The sequence below is a fragment of the Trachypithecus francoisi genome, unplaced genomic scaffold, assembly GCF_009764315.1.
Source record: "Trachypithecus francoisi isolate TF-2019V2 unplaced genomic scaffold, Tfra_2.0 Lachesis_group21, whole genome shotgun sequence".
NCBI classification, from domain to species: Eukaryota; Metazoa; Chordata; class Mammalia; order Primates; family Cercopithecidae; genus Trachypithecus; species Trachypithecus francoisi.
The window spans coordinates 46,256,032-46,271,107 of NW_022681467.1; the positions used below are offsets into that span (position 1 = coordinate 46,256,032).

Sequence of the window (15,076 nt, forward strand, 5' to 3'; positions counted from 1 at the left end):
CACTGAAGCTCTGGGCTTGGGAGGCATTTCAACAGTGAAACCGTCAACAAAAAGCACAAAAACTTGAAAAACATGGCATTAAATAGACCATGAGGACGCTTGTTTACCGTTTGGGTGCTGAAACAGGAAGGCAAAGCGTTGCCTCACTTGACCTCAGCTGGGAATGTGCCCTTCAAGCAGCTCAGATTTTCTGTCACTCTGCCCAGCCCCAAAAACCACTTTGGAATTGCCTCGAGTATTGACTTGGGGGTTAGAAATACATTTTAGCAAGTAGATGAATTTCAAAATACAGAATCCACGAAGAATGAGGATAAATCGTGTGTGTGTGTGTGTGTGTGTATGTACGCACTCACATGATTTTTTTTTTCTTTTGAGAGAGAGTCTTGCTCTGTTGCCCAGGCTGGAGTGCATTGGTGCGATCTTGGCTCACTGTAACCTCTGCCTCCCATGTTCAAGTGATTCTCCTGCCTCAGCCTCCCAAGTAGCTGGGACTACAGGCGTACCCTACCACGCTCGGCTAATTTTTTTGTCTTTTTAGTAGAAATGGGGTTTTGCCATGTTGGCCAGGCTGCTCTTGAACTCCTAGCCTCAAGCAATCCACCTGCCTTGGCCTTCCAAAGTGCTGGGATTACAGACGTGAGCCACCACGCCCAGCATCATACATGTATTCATATACACATAGATTTGCATAAATGTGTGTGTGTGTAATTTCTCTCCAGAAAGTCAAACTAAAAACCACGGTCTGTAATCAATTTGCATTGTTCTGACTTTGTTTGCCAAAAAAAGGAAAGTTCCTCAAAGATGTTTAAAATGATTACATTATTGCGGCATTAACATTTTTATGTAAATTGGGTGTAATTTTTCAAAATACAAGTATGTGACAAATGTGCATGCTGACTCAAATTGGTCTACAAAAGAAGGCTGTTAAAAAGTACAAAAAAGGTACAGGCGCGGTGGCTCAAGCCTGTAATGCCAATACTTTGGGAGGCTGAGGCGGGAGACTTGTGTGACTCCAGGAGTTTGAGACCAGCCTGGGCAACAAAGTGAGACCCTGTCTCTACAAAAAAATAAACAAAATTAGCCAGGCATGGTGATGTGTGCCTGTAGCCTCAGCTATTCATGAGGCCGAGGGCGGAGGATCGTGTGATCCCAGGAGGCAGAGGTTGCGGTGAGCCAAGATTGCACCACTGTACTCCAGCCTGGGCAACAGAGTGAGACCCTGTCTCAAGAAAAACGAAAAACATAAAGTACCAAAAAAGGTGACATTATTTCTTAAATTTTTTTCTGGAAATTTTCAGGCAGGTCCTTTTTAACAACCACAGCAGTGGTAAACGGAACATATTTTTAAAGTTATGGATGTAAAGTGAGAAATGAAACTTGTTTTCCCTGTGCTGGTTTGTCCTGTTGGAGGTGTGGTAGCGATAAAATGTGTTTGAAGAGAGCTGTTAACTATTTCAGTGCCAAAGTGTGTCTTACACAAAACAGGGGAAAACAGAAAATGGCAAAATCAGAGAAGTGCACAGCCAGTCTGAGGGCATAAGGACCGCGGGAACACAGAGCAGGAAGGGATGGGCTTGCCAGAGCCCGCTGGGAGTTGCCATTTAAAAGAAGGTGTCCAGGCCGGGTGCAGTGGCTCATGCCTGTAATCCCGGCACTGTGGGAGGCTGAGGCAGGCGGATCACTTGAGGTCAGGAGTTTGAGATCAGCCTGGCCAACATGGTGAAACCCCATCTCTACTAAAAATACAAAAATTTGCCAGGCGTGGTGGTGTGCACCTGTAATCCATGCTACTTGGGAGGCTGAGGCAGGAAAATCGCTTGAACCTGGGAGGAGGAGGTTGCAGTGAACCGAGATTGCACCACTACACTCCAACCTGGGCAACAGAGCGAGACTCCATCTCAAAAAATAAATACATAAAAAATAAAAGAGGGTGTCCAGGGAAGGATGCCCTTAAGTTAATAGATGTATTAATAGGTACTAGTGGTATACATTTTATGTACATTCAAATGTATGTAAACACAAGAGGAGAATATAATAATTTGCCCAGGTCAGCGCCTCTGTAAGCCACCTGCCACCTAAGCCCTCCTGTGAACTGAGAACGCCCTGGGGTATGAGACCTGTGGAGGAGAAGGTTCAGTGCGGAGTGCGTAGATGAGGCAAACGGAACTGTGTGGGGCCTTCCATGGAGCCAGCTCCGACCCTGACAACACTCCAAGTTTGGGTTTGTAGCCACGAGCCACATCCCCACCCACCCAGGTCAGAAGGTGCGAGATGGGCCAGGTTCTGGCTGGACGTGCTGAGCTGTTACTGTGAACTCTTAGAATCTTCCTGAGCCCCATGACGGCTGTTGTTATCCCCACCTGCCGGATGAGGAAACCAAGGCCCACAGAGACATGGCCTACCCAGGTCACGCAGGGATGAGGCCAGGTTGCCGGCCCAGGCTGTATGGCCCCAGAGCCCACTCCCAGTCATCATGCTGTCAGCAAAGCAGGGCCGCCGCCCAGGGTGGGGTGGGCATACCTTCAGCCGGTCCCGGAAACCTAGGACCTGGTACTCCAGCTCCCGGAGCTGGGGCTGGGTGGAGTCCGTGGGCCTCAGCAACTCCAGGACCTCCTGCAGAGGCCCCTCGAGGGCCATGCCAGGCCCCTCCTCTCTGTCCCCAATTGCCCCTTCCTCGTGGCCTTTCTGGCTACTTGGGGCTGTGCCATTGTGGAACAGGGAGCCCTGTGGCAGGCTGGGGCTCTCCACTCCTAGGTTCCTCCAGCCAGGCTGCTCTGCAAATGGGCCTCCTGAGAGGTGGGCCATCTCTGGCAGGAGACCTGGGGACAGGGGGTCCTCCCGGGCCTCCTCTTCAATGGAGGCGTGGGGGCCGATGGCCAAGGGCAGGAAGCCCACATCTGAGGTGGACGCTGACGTGCTGGTCTCCGTGTCTCGGGGGTCCTCAGAGCTGAAGGAGTCCATCTCAGGCAGCTCCTGACTCTGGCTTCTTAGGCTGGGACCCCGGAGGTCGCTGTCAGACAAGTAGCTGAGGATGGAGGTGGCTCTTGGGCCACCCAGTAGCAAGGCCTGCTGTGTTGGCTGCTGTGGGATAGACTGGAGAGGGGACACAGGAGTGGCCTCACCAGCCACCCCAGGGACCACAGCAAGTCCCCCAGAGGGGCTTCCCCTGACAGACACCTGCTCTGCATGCCCATGTTCTCAGGATGACTGAGGCCTGCCCAGGCGACCAGCATCCCAGAGGTGCAGACAAGACCCTGTCCCCTCTCTGCACTTATCCCCCATCCCGCCTCCAACTCACTCCCAGCAGCCTCCTGACTGTTGCTCATGCCCTGTGGGCTGGGCCCCATGTTCCTGCTTCAGAACCTTTGCACTGACTGTGCTCTGGCCACTCTTCCCCATGTGCCTTCACGGCTTGTGCCCTTGCCTCCTCAGGACCTTACTTAGGTGTCACCTCTCCTGAGAACCCTGCCCTGGACAGCCTTTTTAAAGTGGCAACTTCCACCTGGCCCCAGTGGGCCCCTTCCCTTCCTGCTGTCTCCCACAGTCCTTACGCCCTGGGCTGACTGCAGTTCTCGGATTTTGATATCATCTATTTCCCGTGTAGAATTTCAGCTCCCTGAGGGCACAGTCTTTGCCTGGCCTGGAGCAGAGCCTAGCATATAATTTCATTTTTTTGTTTTGAAATAGTCTTGCTCTGTTGCCCAGGCTGGAGTGCAGTGGCACTATCTCAGCTCACTGCAACCTCCGTCTCCCTGGCTCAACCAATTCTCCTGCCTCAGTCTACCGAGTAGCTGGGATTACAGTGACACCTCACCACGCCTGGCTAATTTTTGTATTTTTAGTAGAGACGGGGTTTCACCATGTTGGCCTGGCTGGTCTCAAACTCCTGACCTCAGGTGATCCACTTGCCTCAGCCTCTCAAAGTACTGGGATTACAGGCATGAGCCACTGCACCCAGCCTAGTTTTAAATGAGTGAAGTGAATGAATGAATGAATGAACGAATGAATGAATGAAGGGTCTGATATACACACCATAGAAACAGCAGCAGCTGTCATTAAGCATTCTGAGGTTGCCGGCCCTTCTCTAGGGCCTTCACATTACCCTCACCACACCCCATGGGGGTGGCACTGCCCTGACCTCGGAGAGGTCCTCAGGCCACACGAGTGGTGAATACAGTGCCACAGTGTGAATCTGAGTACATGGACACGAACGCTTACCTCTCATCAGCTGAACCAATGATAATGGTTGGTGTTCATTAACTCAGTTAATTCTCACAACAATCCCATAAGGGCAGTGCTGTTATTCTCACTTCTCTGATTCAGAAATTGAGGTCCAGAGAAGGCTGGGCATGGTGGCTCATGCCTATAATCCCAGCACTTTGGGAGGCTGAGGTGGGTGGATCACCTGACGTCAGGAGTTCGAGACCAGCCTGGCTAAGATGCTAAGATGGTAAAACCCCATCTCTACTAATTTTGTATAAAAATATACAAACATTAGCCGGATGTGGTGGTGTGTGCCTGTAATCCCAGCTACTCAGGAGGCTGAGGCAGGAAAATCGCTTGAACCCAGGAGGCAGATATTGCAGTGAGCTGAGATTGCGCCACTGCACTCCAGCCTGGGCAACAAGAGCGAAACTTCATCTCGAAAAAAAAAAAAAAAAGAGGTGTATACACTTGCTGGTAGATGGATTGCTATCTCCGGAAGAATATGGAAGAAATTGATTACAGGAGTTGGCATTAAGGAGGGGACCCTGATCCATGGAGATCACGGGAAAGAGATGTTTCACTAGGCACTCTGTCAAGTAATAATACTAGAAACGTATATATTAAGGCCAAAGCCATGGCTGGGGTGATAGAACCATCCAGAGAGCCCACTGCAGATGTCCTGAAGAACCAGCCAAGCCCAGAACCCAGGCTGGGATGGAGGCTAGCAGCAGAGGAAGAAAGCGTACAAGAAAACACCCAGGATCACCCCAAACGGAGGCTGAGCCTGAGGCTTGCCATGTCTGGGAGGGCCAGACGGCTCAGCCCAGCCCCCACGTGCTGCCCCCATCCCAGGGTGACCACAGCAGCCCTGCCCTGGGGAAGGCTCACTCACCAGGTAGTATCTCTCCCGGAAGCTGGGGGTGCTCGGGGGTGTCCAGTTGTACAAGGAGCCCTTCCTGCTGCCCATAGAAAACTTGCCTATGGGGCTGGGTGACACCAGGAAGCTCTCAGTATCAAACGGGCTGGAGGAGAGAACAGAAGGCCAGGATTAGTGCCCAGAGGCCATTTCAGGCCCAGACGGCCCAGGTTACACAGGTTACACAGGTAGATGGTCTTTATCTTACAATATAATAGCAGGGATGGTGTGCAAGGAACTCTGCTCTAAACTGTTTTTTGAGACAGGGTCTTGCTCTGATGCCCAGGTGGAGTGCAGTGGTGCCATCACAGCTCACTGCATCCTTGAACTCCTGGGTTCAAGCGATCCTCGTGCCTCAGCCTCCTGTGCAGCTATGACCACAGGCATGTACCACCATGCCAGACTAATTTTTAAATTGATTTTTATTTTTTGTAAAGACAGGGTCTCACCATGTTGCCCAGGCTGGTCTCGAACTCCTGGGCTCAAGCAATCCGCCTGCCTCAGCCTCCCAAAGTTCTGAGACTATAGGCCATGAGCCACTGAGCCCAGCCTCTACTAAACACTTTACACAAATCCTTATTTCCACCCCCAGTGACAGCCCTCTGTGGCCTGGAAAATTATTTACAGGGGAGGAAAGGAAGGCTCTGAGAGATAGGTGACTTGCTTAGGGCAGTATCACAACCAACCACGCGAGATGGAACTGAATTCACACAGAGATTTCTCTGACTCCAAAGCCTTGAAGATCACTAAAAGTGATGCATACTCTTCAGACATCACTGTACTTAACAGATTTAAGAGGAAATGGGCTGGGTGCGGTGGCTCACACCTGTAATCCCAACACTTTGGGAAGCCAAGGTAGCCAGATCACTTGAGCTCAGGAGTTTGAGACCAGCCTAGATAACCTGGCAAAACCCCCATCTCTACAAAAAATGAATACATTAGCTGGGCTAATGTGGTGACCGATGCACGCTTGTAGTCCCAGCTACTCAGGAGGCAGAGGTGGGAGAAGCACTTGAGCCTGGGAGGTGGAGGCTGCAGTGAGCCGAGATCATGCCACTGCTCTCCAGTCTGGGCAACAGAGCAAGATTCTATCTCAAAAAAAAAAAACCAGGAAATGGAGGCCTGGGTCTCCAAAGCCAGGGCCTTGCCCATGGTCACAGGTGCAGCCTAGGAACTCCAAGTTACACGCCTCAACCCCTTTAGAAATCTTTCTCAAGGCCGGGCGCGGTGGCTTACGCCTGTAATCCAGCACTTTGGGAGGCCAAGGCGGGTGGATCGCCTGAGGTCAGGAGTTCAAGACCAGCCTGGCCAACATGGCGAAACCCCATCTCTCCTAAAAATACAAAAAAATTAGCTGGGCATGGTGGCGGGCACCTGTGATCCCAGCTACTTAAGAGGCTGAGGCTGGGGAATTGCCTAAATCTGGGAGGCAGATGTTGTAGTGAGCCGAGATCACGCCATTGCACTCCAGCCTGGGCAACAGAGCAAGACACTGTCTCAAAAAAAAAAAAAAAAAAAAAAAAAATTCTCAGCCTCTGACCACCCTGAGGGCCCTGAGCCAGATGGTGAGGGACAGTGACCATGAGCAGGAGAGCAGGATCTGGAGGCAGAAACCTCAGGCCAATGTATGCTAAATCAAGGAAGGACACCAAGGTCTGAAGGGACAGGGAATTGCCAATTAACGCAATCTTCCTGAAGCTAACCCAAAAGGAAAAATCCCACCTCCCCACACTGAAGGATCAAAGGCAACGCTCCCTACAGCCCTCCCACCTCCACATGGCTCAGATGGAAAGGGAGGGTGCCTTGGATGGGCTACTGGCAAAACAAGGACCATCCCTCTATCTGCATAGGGTGCCACCCACCTCAGCCTCTAACCACAGACCAAATCCTTTATCCAGACAAGGGGCAGCCCATAGGAACCTCAAACGGGGTACTTAAAGCCCAGAAACTTTGTAACCAGGCCCTTGAGCCACATGCTTGGGTCCACTCCCACCCTGCAGAGTGCTTTCTTGCCTTTTTTCTTTTTTTTCTTCTCTGAGACAGTCTTGCTCTATCGCCCAGGCCGAGTGCCGTGGTGCCATCTTGGCTCACTGCAGCCTCTGCCTCCCAGGTTCAAACAGTTCTCCTGCCTCAGCCTCTCAAGTAGCTGAAACTACAGGCCTGTGCCACCACGCCTGGCTAATTTTTGTGTTTTTAGTAGAGACAGGCTTTCGCCTTGTTGGCCAGGCTGGTCTCGAACTCCTGACGTTGGGTGATCTGCCCACCTAGGCCTCCCAAAGTGCTGGGATTACAGGTGTGAGCCACCGTGCCCAACCTGCTTTCTTGCTTTAATAAAGCCCTGCTGCTTCATTCCTGCATTTCATTCCTCTGCTCCTTTTGTGCATTTTGTTCAAGTCTTTGTTCAAAATGCCAAGGACCTGGACAATTCATTGTCAAGACCCTCCACCAATAACAACTGGACACCCCCAATTAGAGGCCCCTTTGAGAAGCTCAGCCGATGAGCAGGGGACACTCAGTTCAGACCCCTCGTCTGTAAAAGGGGTGCCCTTACAGAAGAACCCCCGTGTGGAACATGCACAGGGGGCTGGGAAGCCAGGCGAGCACATGGGAGCACCGAGGCGAGTGATGCTCAGCCTGGCCCATGATGCTCAGCCTGGCCTATGTCCAGCCCTGCACTCGGAGCGGGTAGGTCCCCATAGACCATCCTGTCTTGAAGAAACTTGCTCATAATTATCTGCACAAAGGCCTGGCTCGTGGCACCTGGGTCTGGCCTGACCAGAAGGCCTACAGCTCAGAGGCTCTGCAAGGGCCCGCTTCTCTGCCTGGGGTATCTGCAGACCCACAGGTGCCCTGGGTCCTAGGCTTGGATGGCACTGAGCTGCCCACCACCCTGTACACTTCAGGGGCCTCCGGGCAAGAGGTATTCTCAGCCCTACCAGACAGGTGAGGACCCTGAGGGTGCAGGTGGTCGCTCACCAGAATTCAGCCAGTTCACGGGGGAAGAGGGCAGCAGCTCTGTGACCCCCAGCTCAGACACCCACCCTAGGGAGAGAGGAGAGAGACCAGCCCTGACTGGCCAGAGCAAGCACAGAGCAGAGGAGGCTCCTCAGCCCTCCCTCCTGCTGCCTCTGCGCCAAGGAGGAGGAAGGGAACACCCTGGAAATGCAAGGCTTCCTTAGAACAAAGAGCTCTGGAGCCCACCATGCTCACAGGCACCCTCATGGGCTCCGGGGGATGATCTCATGGACATGGGCTTCATGGGTCTGCAGCCGAGAAGGGGACGCAGGTGACCGCTTAGCCCTGGGCCTGGGGGGCAGCCAGGGTCGGCCAGGAATGAGGGGGTGGGAGCAGCAAGGAGAGCCTCCCTAGAGAGGTGAGCCTCCTCCAGGGAGCCAAGCCTGGAGGCCCTGGAAAGTGTCCCCCGCAAACTTCCCTGAGGCTTTAATAGTCGGGTTCAGAAGCAAGAATGGAAGCAAAACCGGAAAGGCAGGAAGGGGCTGCAGAGAAGGTCCAGGCCTCGACCTGACTGAGGGGCAGGAGTGAGGGACAGATGACGACCCGTGAGGGCAGGGACACCCTCGGTGGAGGCTGGTGCAGGAACCCAGGGCCAGAGTGTGGTCAGGCCACCAGGGGCAGCCGGCCAGGCCTCCACTGTCCCCAGGCTGGGCGGGACTCACTTCCACTGCACCTCCAGCTGCAACTTGATGGTACCCAGCTCCGTGATGTCCACCACGATGACCTGCGGCCGTGTCGTGAAGAAGTCGGCGATGTCACACGTCACTGCACCCACAGCCAGCGAGCCCAGGCCCCGCAGCTCCATCACCTAGGGGTGGAGGCTGGAGGGTGGTGTCTGAGCTGAGCACCCAGGCACCCCAGCCCCGCCCCCAGGCCCCATCCCTACCTTGATGTCCAGGTTCTCATGCAGCGTGGGGACGAAGGCCTTCTCCTCTTCATCCCAGGTCTGACTGTCATCTGACTCGATCCGACCCTTGAGCTTCCAGCGCTGGCGGCCCAGACGCATGAGCACCTGTGAACCAGCCGGAGAGGGTCGCGTCAGCCCAGGTGGGTGTCCCATTGCTGCCCGCCCGGGGGCCTCCCTGCCAGACAGAGCCCCACCTGCAACCCTGGTTCCCAGCAGCTCCCGTCCCCCAAAGACCTGGCGGGGAGCCCTGAGGATTGACCCCGGAGGGTGGCCGTACCTCATAGTGGTCTCCGGGACAGAGGCGTGCATAGCCCACCAAGCCTGGAACACAGACATGGCCAGTCTCCCCTCCGCCTTCCGCTGTCCCTGACTTGGGACCACACGTCCTCGCTGGGGGTCCTCCACGTATAGGTTTTCAGTTTCAGTGGGGTGAGGATGGGCGGGGGGAACCACCGTGACGGATAATGGGCAGGAGGGTGCTGGGCCCTCACACCAGGCTCAGAGAGGGGTGGGACTTGCCAGAGGTCACATGTCACATGGATGCAAAAGCTAGGGCTGGGTTCAGAGCCCTGGGATTCTAGCCAATTCCCGCACCCCTCAGCAGAAGTCTCAGGGCCTCCGCCCAACCCCTCTCAGCCCTGTTACCTTTCATCCGGATGTGGAACTCGCCCAGGTGAACCTCCAGGGCCCCCTCGATGAGCCACATGTCCTGCAAAACCCCGGAGTTGGCTCAGCAGGCTGCCTGGGGCTAGGCCACGGGGGCCTCTAACCATCCCTGCAGTCAGACAGAGGCCTAGCTCTTGATGTCCCCACTGCCCCACCCAGCTCTACACTGCCCCTACTGCCCCGCCCAGCTTGGCCCGGCCCACCTCGGCGCACTCGTGCAGGCTGCGGCCCAGCTCCTGCAGGCTCTCTCGGGCCGCGCGGCTTGGGGGGCACCTGGCGAAGGCCCGCTGCATGCTGGAGGCACCGTCGCGCAGGCGGCACTGGATGCAGTAGTCCTCGTACAGCTCATCCACCTGTGGTGGCCACACGTGCTGGTGGCGCTGCCCATGCGGAGGGGTGGCCCCACACCTGCCTGTCGACTTCTCCCCTCTGGGAGAGGCCCTCCCTGAGCTAAGTACCCCGCTAGCCCAGCCCATGGCGGCAGTCACTACCTGTCCAGTCCCATTCAGAGCACTCACCCCTGGCCCCAGTAGGACGTGAACCCCCATAGGCAGGGACCACATCTGCTTCACCTGCCTTACCTGCCACCCCTGCCTCACCTGCCTCACCTGCCACCCCTGCCTCACCTGCCACCCCTGCCTCACCTGCCACCCCTGCCTCACCTGCCTCACCCGCCACCCCTGCCTCACCCGCCACCCCGCCTCACCCGCCACCCCTGCCTCTCCTGCCACCCATCTCACCCGCCACCCCTGCCTCACCCGCCACCCCTGCCTCTCCTGCCACCTGTCTCACCCGCCACCCTGTCTCACCCGCCACCCCTGCCTCACCCACCACCCCGCCTCACCCACCACCCCTGCCTCACCCACCACCCCGCCTCACCTGCCTCACCTGCGTCGCCTGCCACCCCTGCCTCGCCTGCCTCACCGCCACCCCTGCCTCACCCACCACCCCGCCTCACCCGCCACCCCTGCCTCACCCACCTCGCCCGCCTTGCCCGCCTCACCCGCCTCGCCTGCCTCGCTGGCCTCCCCGCCTCGCCCGCCACCCCGCCTCGCCCGCCACTCCTGCCTCGCCTGCCTTGCCTGCCTTGCCTGCGTCGCCTACCTTGCCTGCCTCACCTGCCACCCCTGCCACCCCTGCCTCGCCTGCCTCTCCTGCTGCATACCCAGCTACTAGCAGCAACTGGCACACAGTGTGCACAGCAAAAATGAGTGAAAGGGACAAGGGAATCTGTCCCTTCCCCTCCTCTGCCCGGTTTTTCAACAACGAAACGGGAGGTGAGTTTGTGATAGCCTGCCACCCACTGGGCAGTGCGGGGAGTAAAGCAAGATCATGAAACTGCGGACTCTAAAGCTTAAGGATCTGCTGTGCAACCTTGGGCGAATCCATGTTCCTCTCTGGACCTCTGCTTTTCCATCTGTACAATGGGCTGGGAGGGTTCAACCTTCCCAGCCATCTAAGTGAGCATGAGGTCTTTCTGCATCAACTGAAGAAAGAGCACACATGGTCCTCAGGGAGTCCCACCTCGGGGCTGAGCCCCTGCTGTCCCTCAACTGTCCCAAGGCCCCTGCTTATCCTTAGCCTCCTGCAGCTGCCCCATACCCCAAGGCCCTGACCCCTGCTCCGAGGGCACCTCCCCAGCTCCTGCTAACCTAGCTGGGGCCCAGCAAGCTGGCACTGCCCCGCCCCACCCTGCAACACCCACGAGCCAGCTGACCTTGCTGATGTGAAACTCCATCTTCCGAATGTGCCTTTCCACACAGCGCGTTTGCTTCTCCCGGAAAAAGGGAAGATGTTTGCAAAGTCGCCTGGGCCACCCGCCAGCCCCGCTTGCCCCTGCCACCCTCCTGCAGGTCCTAACTCAGAGAATGGGGTTTAGTGCTGGGCCGGGCCCTCACCATCCCTGAGGAAGGCTCATCACAGAGCCTCAGTCTTCCCATTCCTAAAATGGGGAGGAAACCCAGGTGTTCTGCCCATCGGGCAGCCAGGAGGATGCAATGAGGCACAGTCATTCTCATCCAGCAGGGCCCCGCCCACCTCACTCACCATATGCAGACTCACCTTGTCCAGGTCGTAATAGAAAGCCTGTGGGGGAGGAAAGGAAGGCGGAAGAAGCTGTCAGAGTCCCACGTGTTCCTCCAAGGCCTATGAGGCTCTATGCTGGCAGTGTCTGAGCTCAGAGTCAGAGGACAGAAAGCCATGTCTACAGCCACCCCCACTCCTTCCTCTGTCAATGGCAGGCTGCTGTCCACGCCAAGGACAGCACTGATTAAACACATGCACTTTGGATGAGGCAGTTCTAGGTCTTCTATTTCCCAGCTGTGTGTCCCAGGCAAGTCATTCAACCTCTCTGGGCCTCCATTTCCTGCTATGTAAAGCAGGGTAGGAGAAGCGCCTGCCTCACAGGGAGAAAAAAGGACACAGCAGGCCCTTAACAAAATGGGAACCATTGGGATTGAAGGGATGGCCTCAGCCATGACCAAAAGAATGTGAGGGGGATGGAAGCGGGAGGGGCACATGGCACAGAAGTTCAAGCCTTAATGGTGAATTCCTAAGTCTATCCATTCCAGAGGCCAGGGTGCGACCAAGACAAATAATATATCATCAGGGCAGGCAAACCTTTCCATAGGTTTATAAAGGGCCAGATAGTAAATATGTCAGGCTTGGCAGGCCAGGGCGCCCCATGCCAAGATCTATAAATTAGAACCATCCTGGCCAGGCGCAGTGACTCACGCCTGTAATCCCAGCACTTTGGGAGGCTAAGGTGGTCAGATCACTTGAGGTCAGGCGTTCGAGACCAGCCTGGCCAACATGGCGAAACCCTGTCTCTACTAAAAATATAAAAACTAGCTGGGCATGGTGGTGCATGCCTGTAATTCCAGCTACTTGCCAGACTTGAGGCAGGAGAATCACTTGAACCTCAGAGGTGGAGGTTGCAGTGATCCAAGATCGCGCCACTGGGCGACAGAGCGAGACTCAATCTCAAAAAAAATTAAAAAAAATAAAAAAGTAGGACCATCTAAAACATACACATCTTTGCCTACCTTAGAGTTACTTCTAGAACCAAGAAAGAGAATGTGAAGTGGGCCTGAGGCATGTGAAGTACAGTACCTGCCTGTGGGGTTAAATTCATCAGGGTCAAAGTTCTGTCCTAACTAAGCAACTCTGCCATCATAGCGGGAAAGCAGCCACAGACAATATGTACATGAACAAGTGTGGCCAAGAAACTTTTTTTTAAACAAATGTTTAAAAAACTCTTGTTTTTTAAGTGACTCTAATTTTAAAATATAGTGACTCTAATTTTCACTGGCTGTTAATTGCCAGTGCAGATTACAGTCACTATGTCTGAACCTGGAGGGGTTACCATGAGGTTGGAGATCCACCAGGAAGAAAAAGTAAGCTGTAGGAGAGTATGTAAATTGACATTTCATTTTTGTAAGACAATTATTAACTCACAACTACTAAACACATTTACATGATTATGTGACCAGAGAGAAAAATACGGAAAGATCAATACAAGATTGTTCTCAAGGGTTAAACAGGGTGGGACACAGAAGATCGAATGGAGGAGGCCATCAATCAAGAGAGAAAGAAGGATTCAACCCCAAAAAGTCCCATGTATGTATTTATGTGAAATTGTACGTATACGATAAAGAAATAAAAATTCCATTTAAGCCAGGTGAAGTGGCTCACACCTGTAATCCTAGCATTTTGGGAGGCCAAGGCAGGAGGATCACTTGAGCCCAGGAGTTCAAGACCAGGCTGGGCAACATAGCAATATTCCATCTCTACAAAAAATTTAAAAATTAGCTGGGCATGGTGGCACACACCTGTAGTCCCAGCTACTCGAGAGGCTGAGGTAGGAGGATTGCTTGAGCCCAGGAGTTCAAGGTGATGGAGAGCTATGATCATACCACTGCACTTCAGCCTGCGTGACAGAGTAAGACCTTATCTCTTTAACAATGAATGAATGAATGAATGAATGAATAAATAAATAAAATCTTTTTAAAATTAAGAAACAATTAAAACTTCATTTAAGAAATAAAGAAATAGGACTGGCGCGGTGGCTCATGCCTATAATCCTAGCATTTTGGGAGGCCAAGGTGAGTGGATCACCTGAGGTCAGGAGTTCGAGACCAGTCTGTCCAACATGGTGAAACCCCCTCTCTACTAAATAAAAAATACAAAAATTATCCTGGCATGATTGTATGCACCTGTAATCCTAGCTACTCAGGAGGCTGAGGCAGGAGAATCACTTGAGCCTGGGAGACAGAGGTTACAGTGAACGGAGATCTTGACACTGCACTCTAGGCTGGGTGACAGAGCGAGACTCCATTCCGAAAAAAAAAAAAAAAGAAAGAAACAAAGAGGAAAGATCCCAAGCCTTTGAAAAGAAGAGTGACTACCCAGCAACGTCTCGAAAACCAGTATCTTTTTAAAATGAGAACCAGCAGTGTCACAGGAGCAGGATCCAACATAGACATCTTGCTGTGTGGCTCCAGTGTGGTCACTGTGCCCCGCCTCAGTGTGCCCATCTATGACATGGCAGCAGCTAAAATATACGTGTATTTATACTCTCGCCTACTTTAGAGTTACTTCTAGAACGGAAGGAATGGGAAAGGAAGTCCACGGGGTGAGACTCGCTGCACCCACGTGAGAAGAGGGGCGGGTGCTGGAGCTGGATGAGATCTTGACAGCACCTCCTCCCACCATCTGCTGCGGGTCATCCGCCCAACTGCCCACCAAGGGTGAGGCATGCTAAGCTTGGCAGACCTTTCCCTCCCCAAGTCCCTGGCACACGCATGAGGCTGGGCCCTTACCTCTCTCACCCTTCCCACTCCAAGGCCCTCTCTGCTGGAGCCAGGATACAGAGAAAGCCGCTTGCTGGCTTGCTTATTTCATTCATTCATTCATTCATTCATTCATTGAAACAGAGTCTGGCTCTATCATCCAGGCTGGTGTGCAGTGGTGTGATCTCACCTCACTGCATCCTCCGCCTCCTGGGTTCAAGCTATTCTCCTGCCTCAGCCTCCCAAGTAGCTGCCACTACAGCTGCCCACCACCATGCCTGGCTAATTTTTGTATTTTTAGTACAGATGGGATTTCATCATGTTGGCCAGGCTGGCTTCAAACTCCTGATCTCAAGTGATCCACCCACCTTGGCCTCCCAAAGTGCTGAGATTACAGGCGTGAGCCACTGCGCTGAGCCGCTGGATGCTATTTTAGTAGAAAAACTCATCTCCCCTCCTCGATTTCCCAGCCCCTCAGTCAAGCTGGTGGCCTGCTCTGCACGTTGGTGCTTTGGAGGAGGGATTCTGGGAAACACTGGCTGGGAGGAGAATCCCACAGCAGCAAGGTCTCCTTGC

At 54.0% G+C, this 15,076-nt stretch overlaps 1 protein-coding gene across 2 annotated transcripts in view; it reads right to left on the reverse strand.

The window, feature by feature from the left end:
• Positions 1–15,076, reverse strand: part of RIPOR3 (RIPOR family member 3) — a 107,378-nt gene that overhangs the window by 15,340 nt on the left and 76,962 nt on the right. For both annotated transcript variants that reach the window (XM_033186724.1, XM_033186725.1), the window contains exons 5-13: positions 11,772–11,795; positions 11,428–11,481; positions 9,914–10,063; positions 9,690–9,753; positions 9,322–9,365; positions 9,024–9,149; positions 8,800–8,945; positions 5,099–5,228; positions 2,521–3,093 (exon numbers count right to left, since the gene is read on the reverse strand). In XM_033186724.1, coding sequence (XP_033042615.1) covers positions 2,521–3,093; positions 5,099–5,228; positions 8,800–8,945; positions 9,024–9,149; positions 9,322–9,365; positions 9,690–9,753; positions 9,914–10,063; positions 11,428–11,481; positions 11,772–11,795 — 1,311 coding nt within the window. The remainder of the gene's footprint in view (positions 1–2,520; positions 3,094–5,098; positions 5,229–8,799; positions 8,946–9,023; positions 9,150–9,321; positions 9,366–9,689; positions 9,754–9,913; positions 10,064–11,427; positions 11,482–11,771; positions 11,796–15,076) is intronic.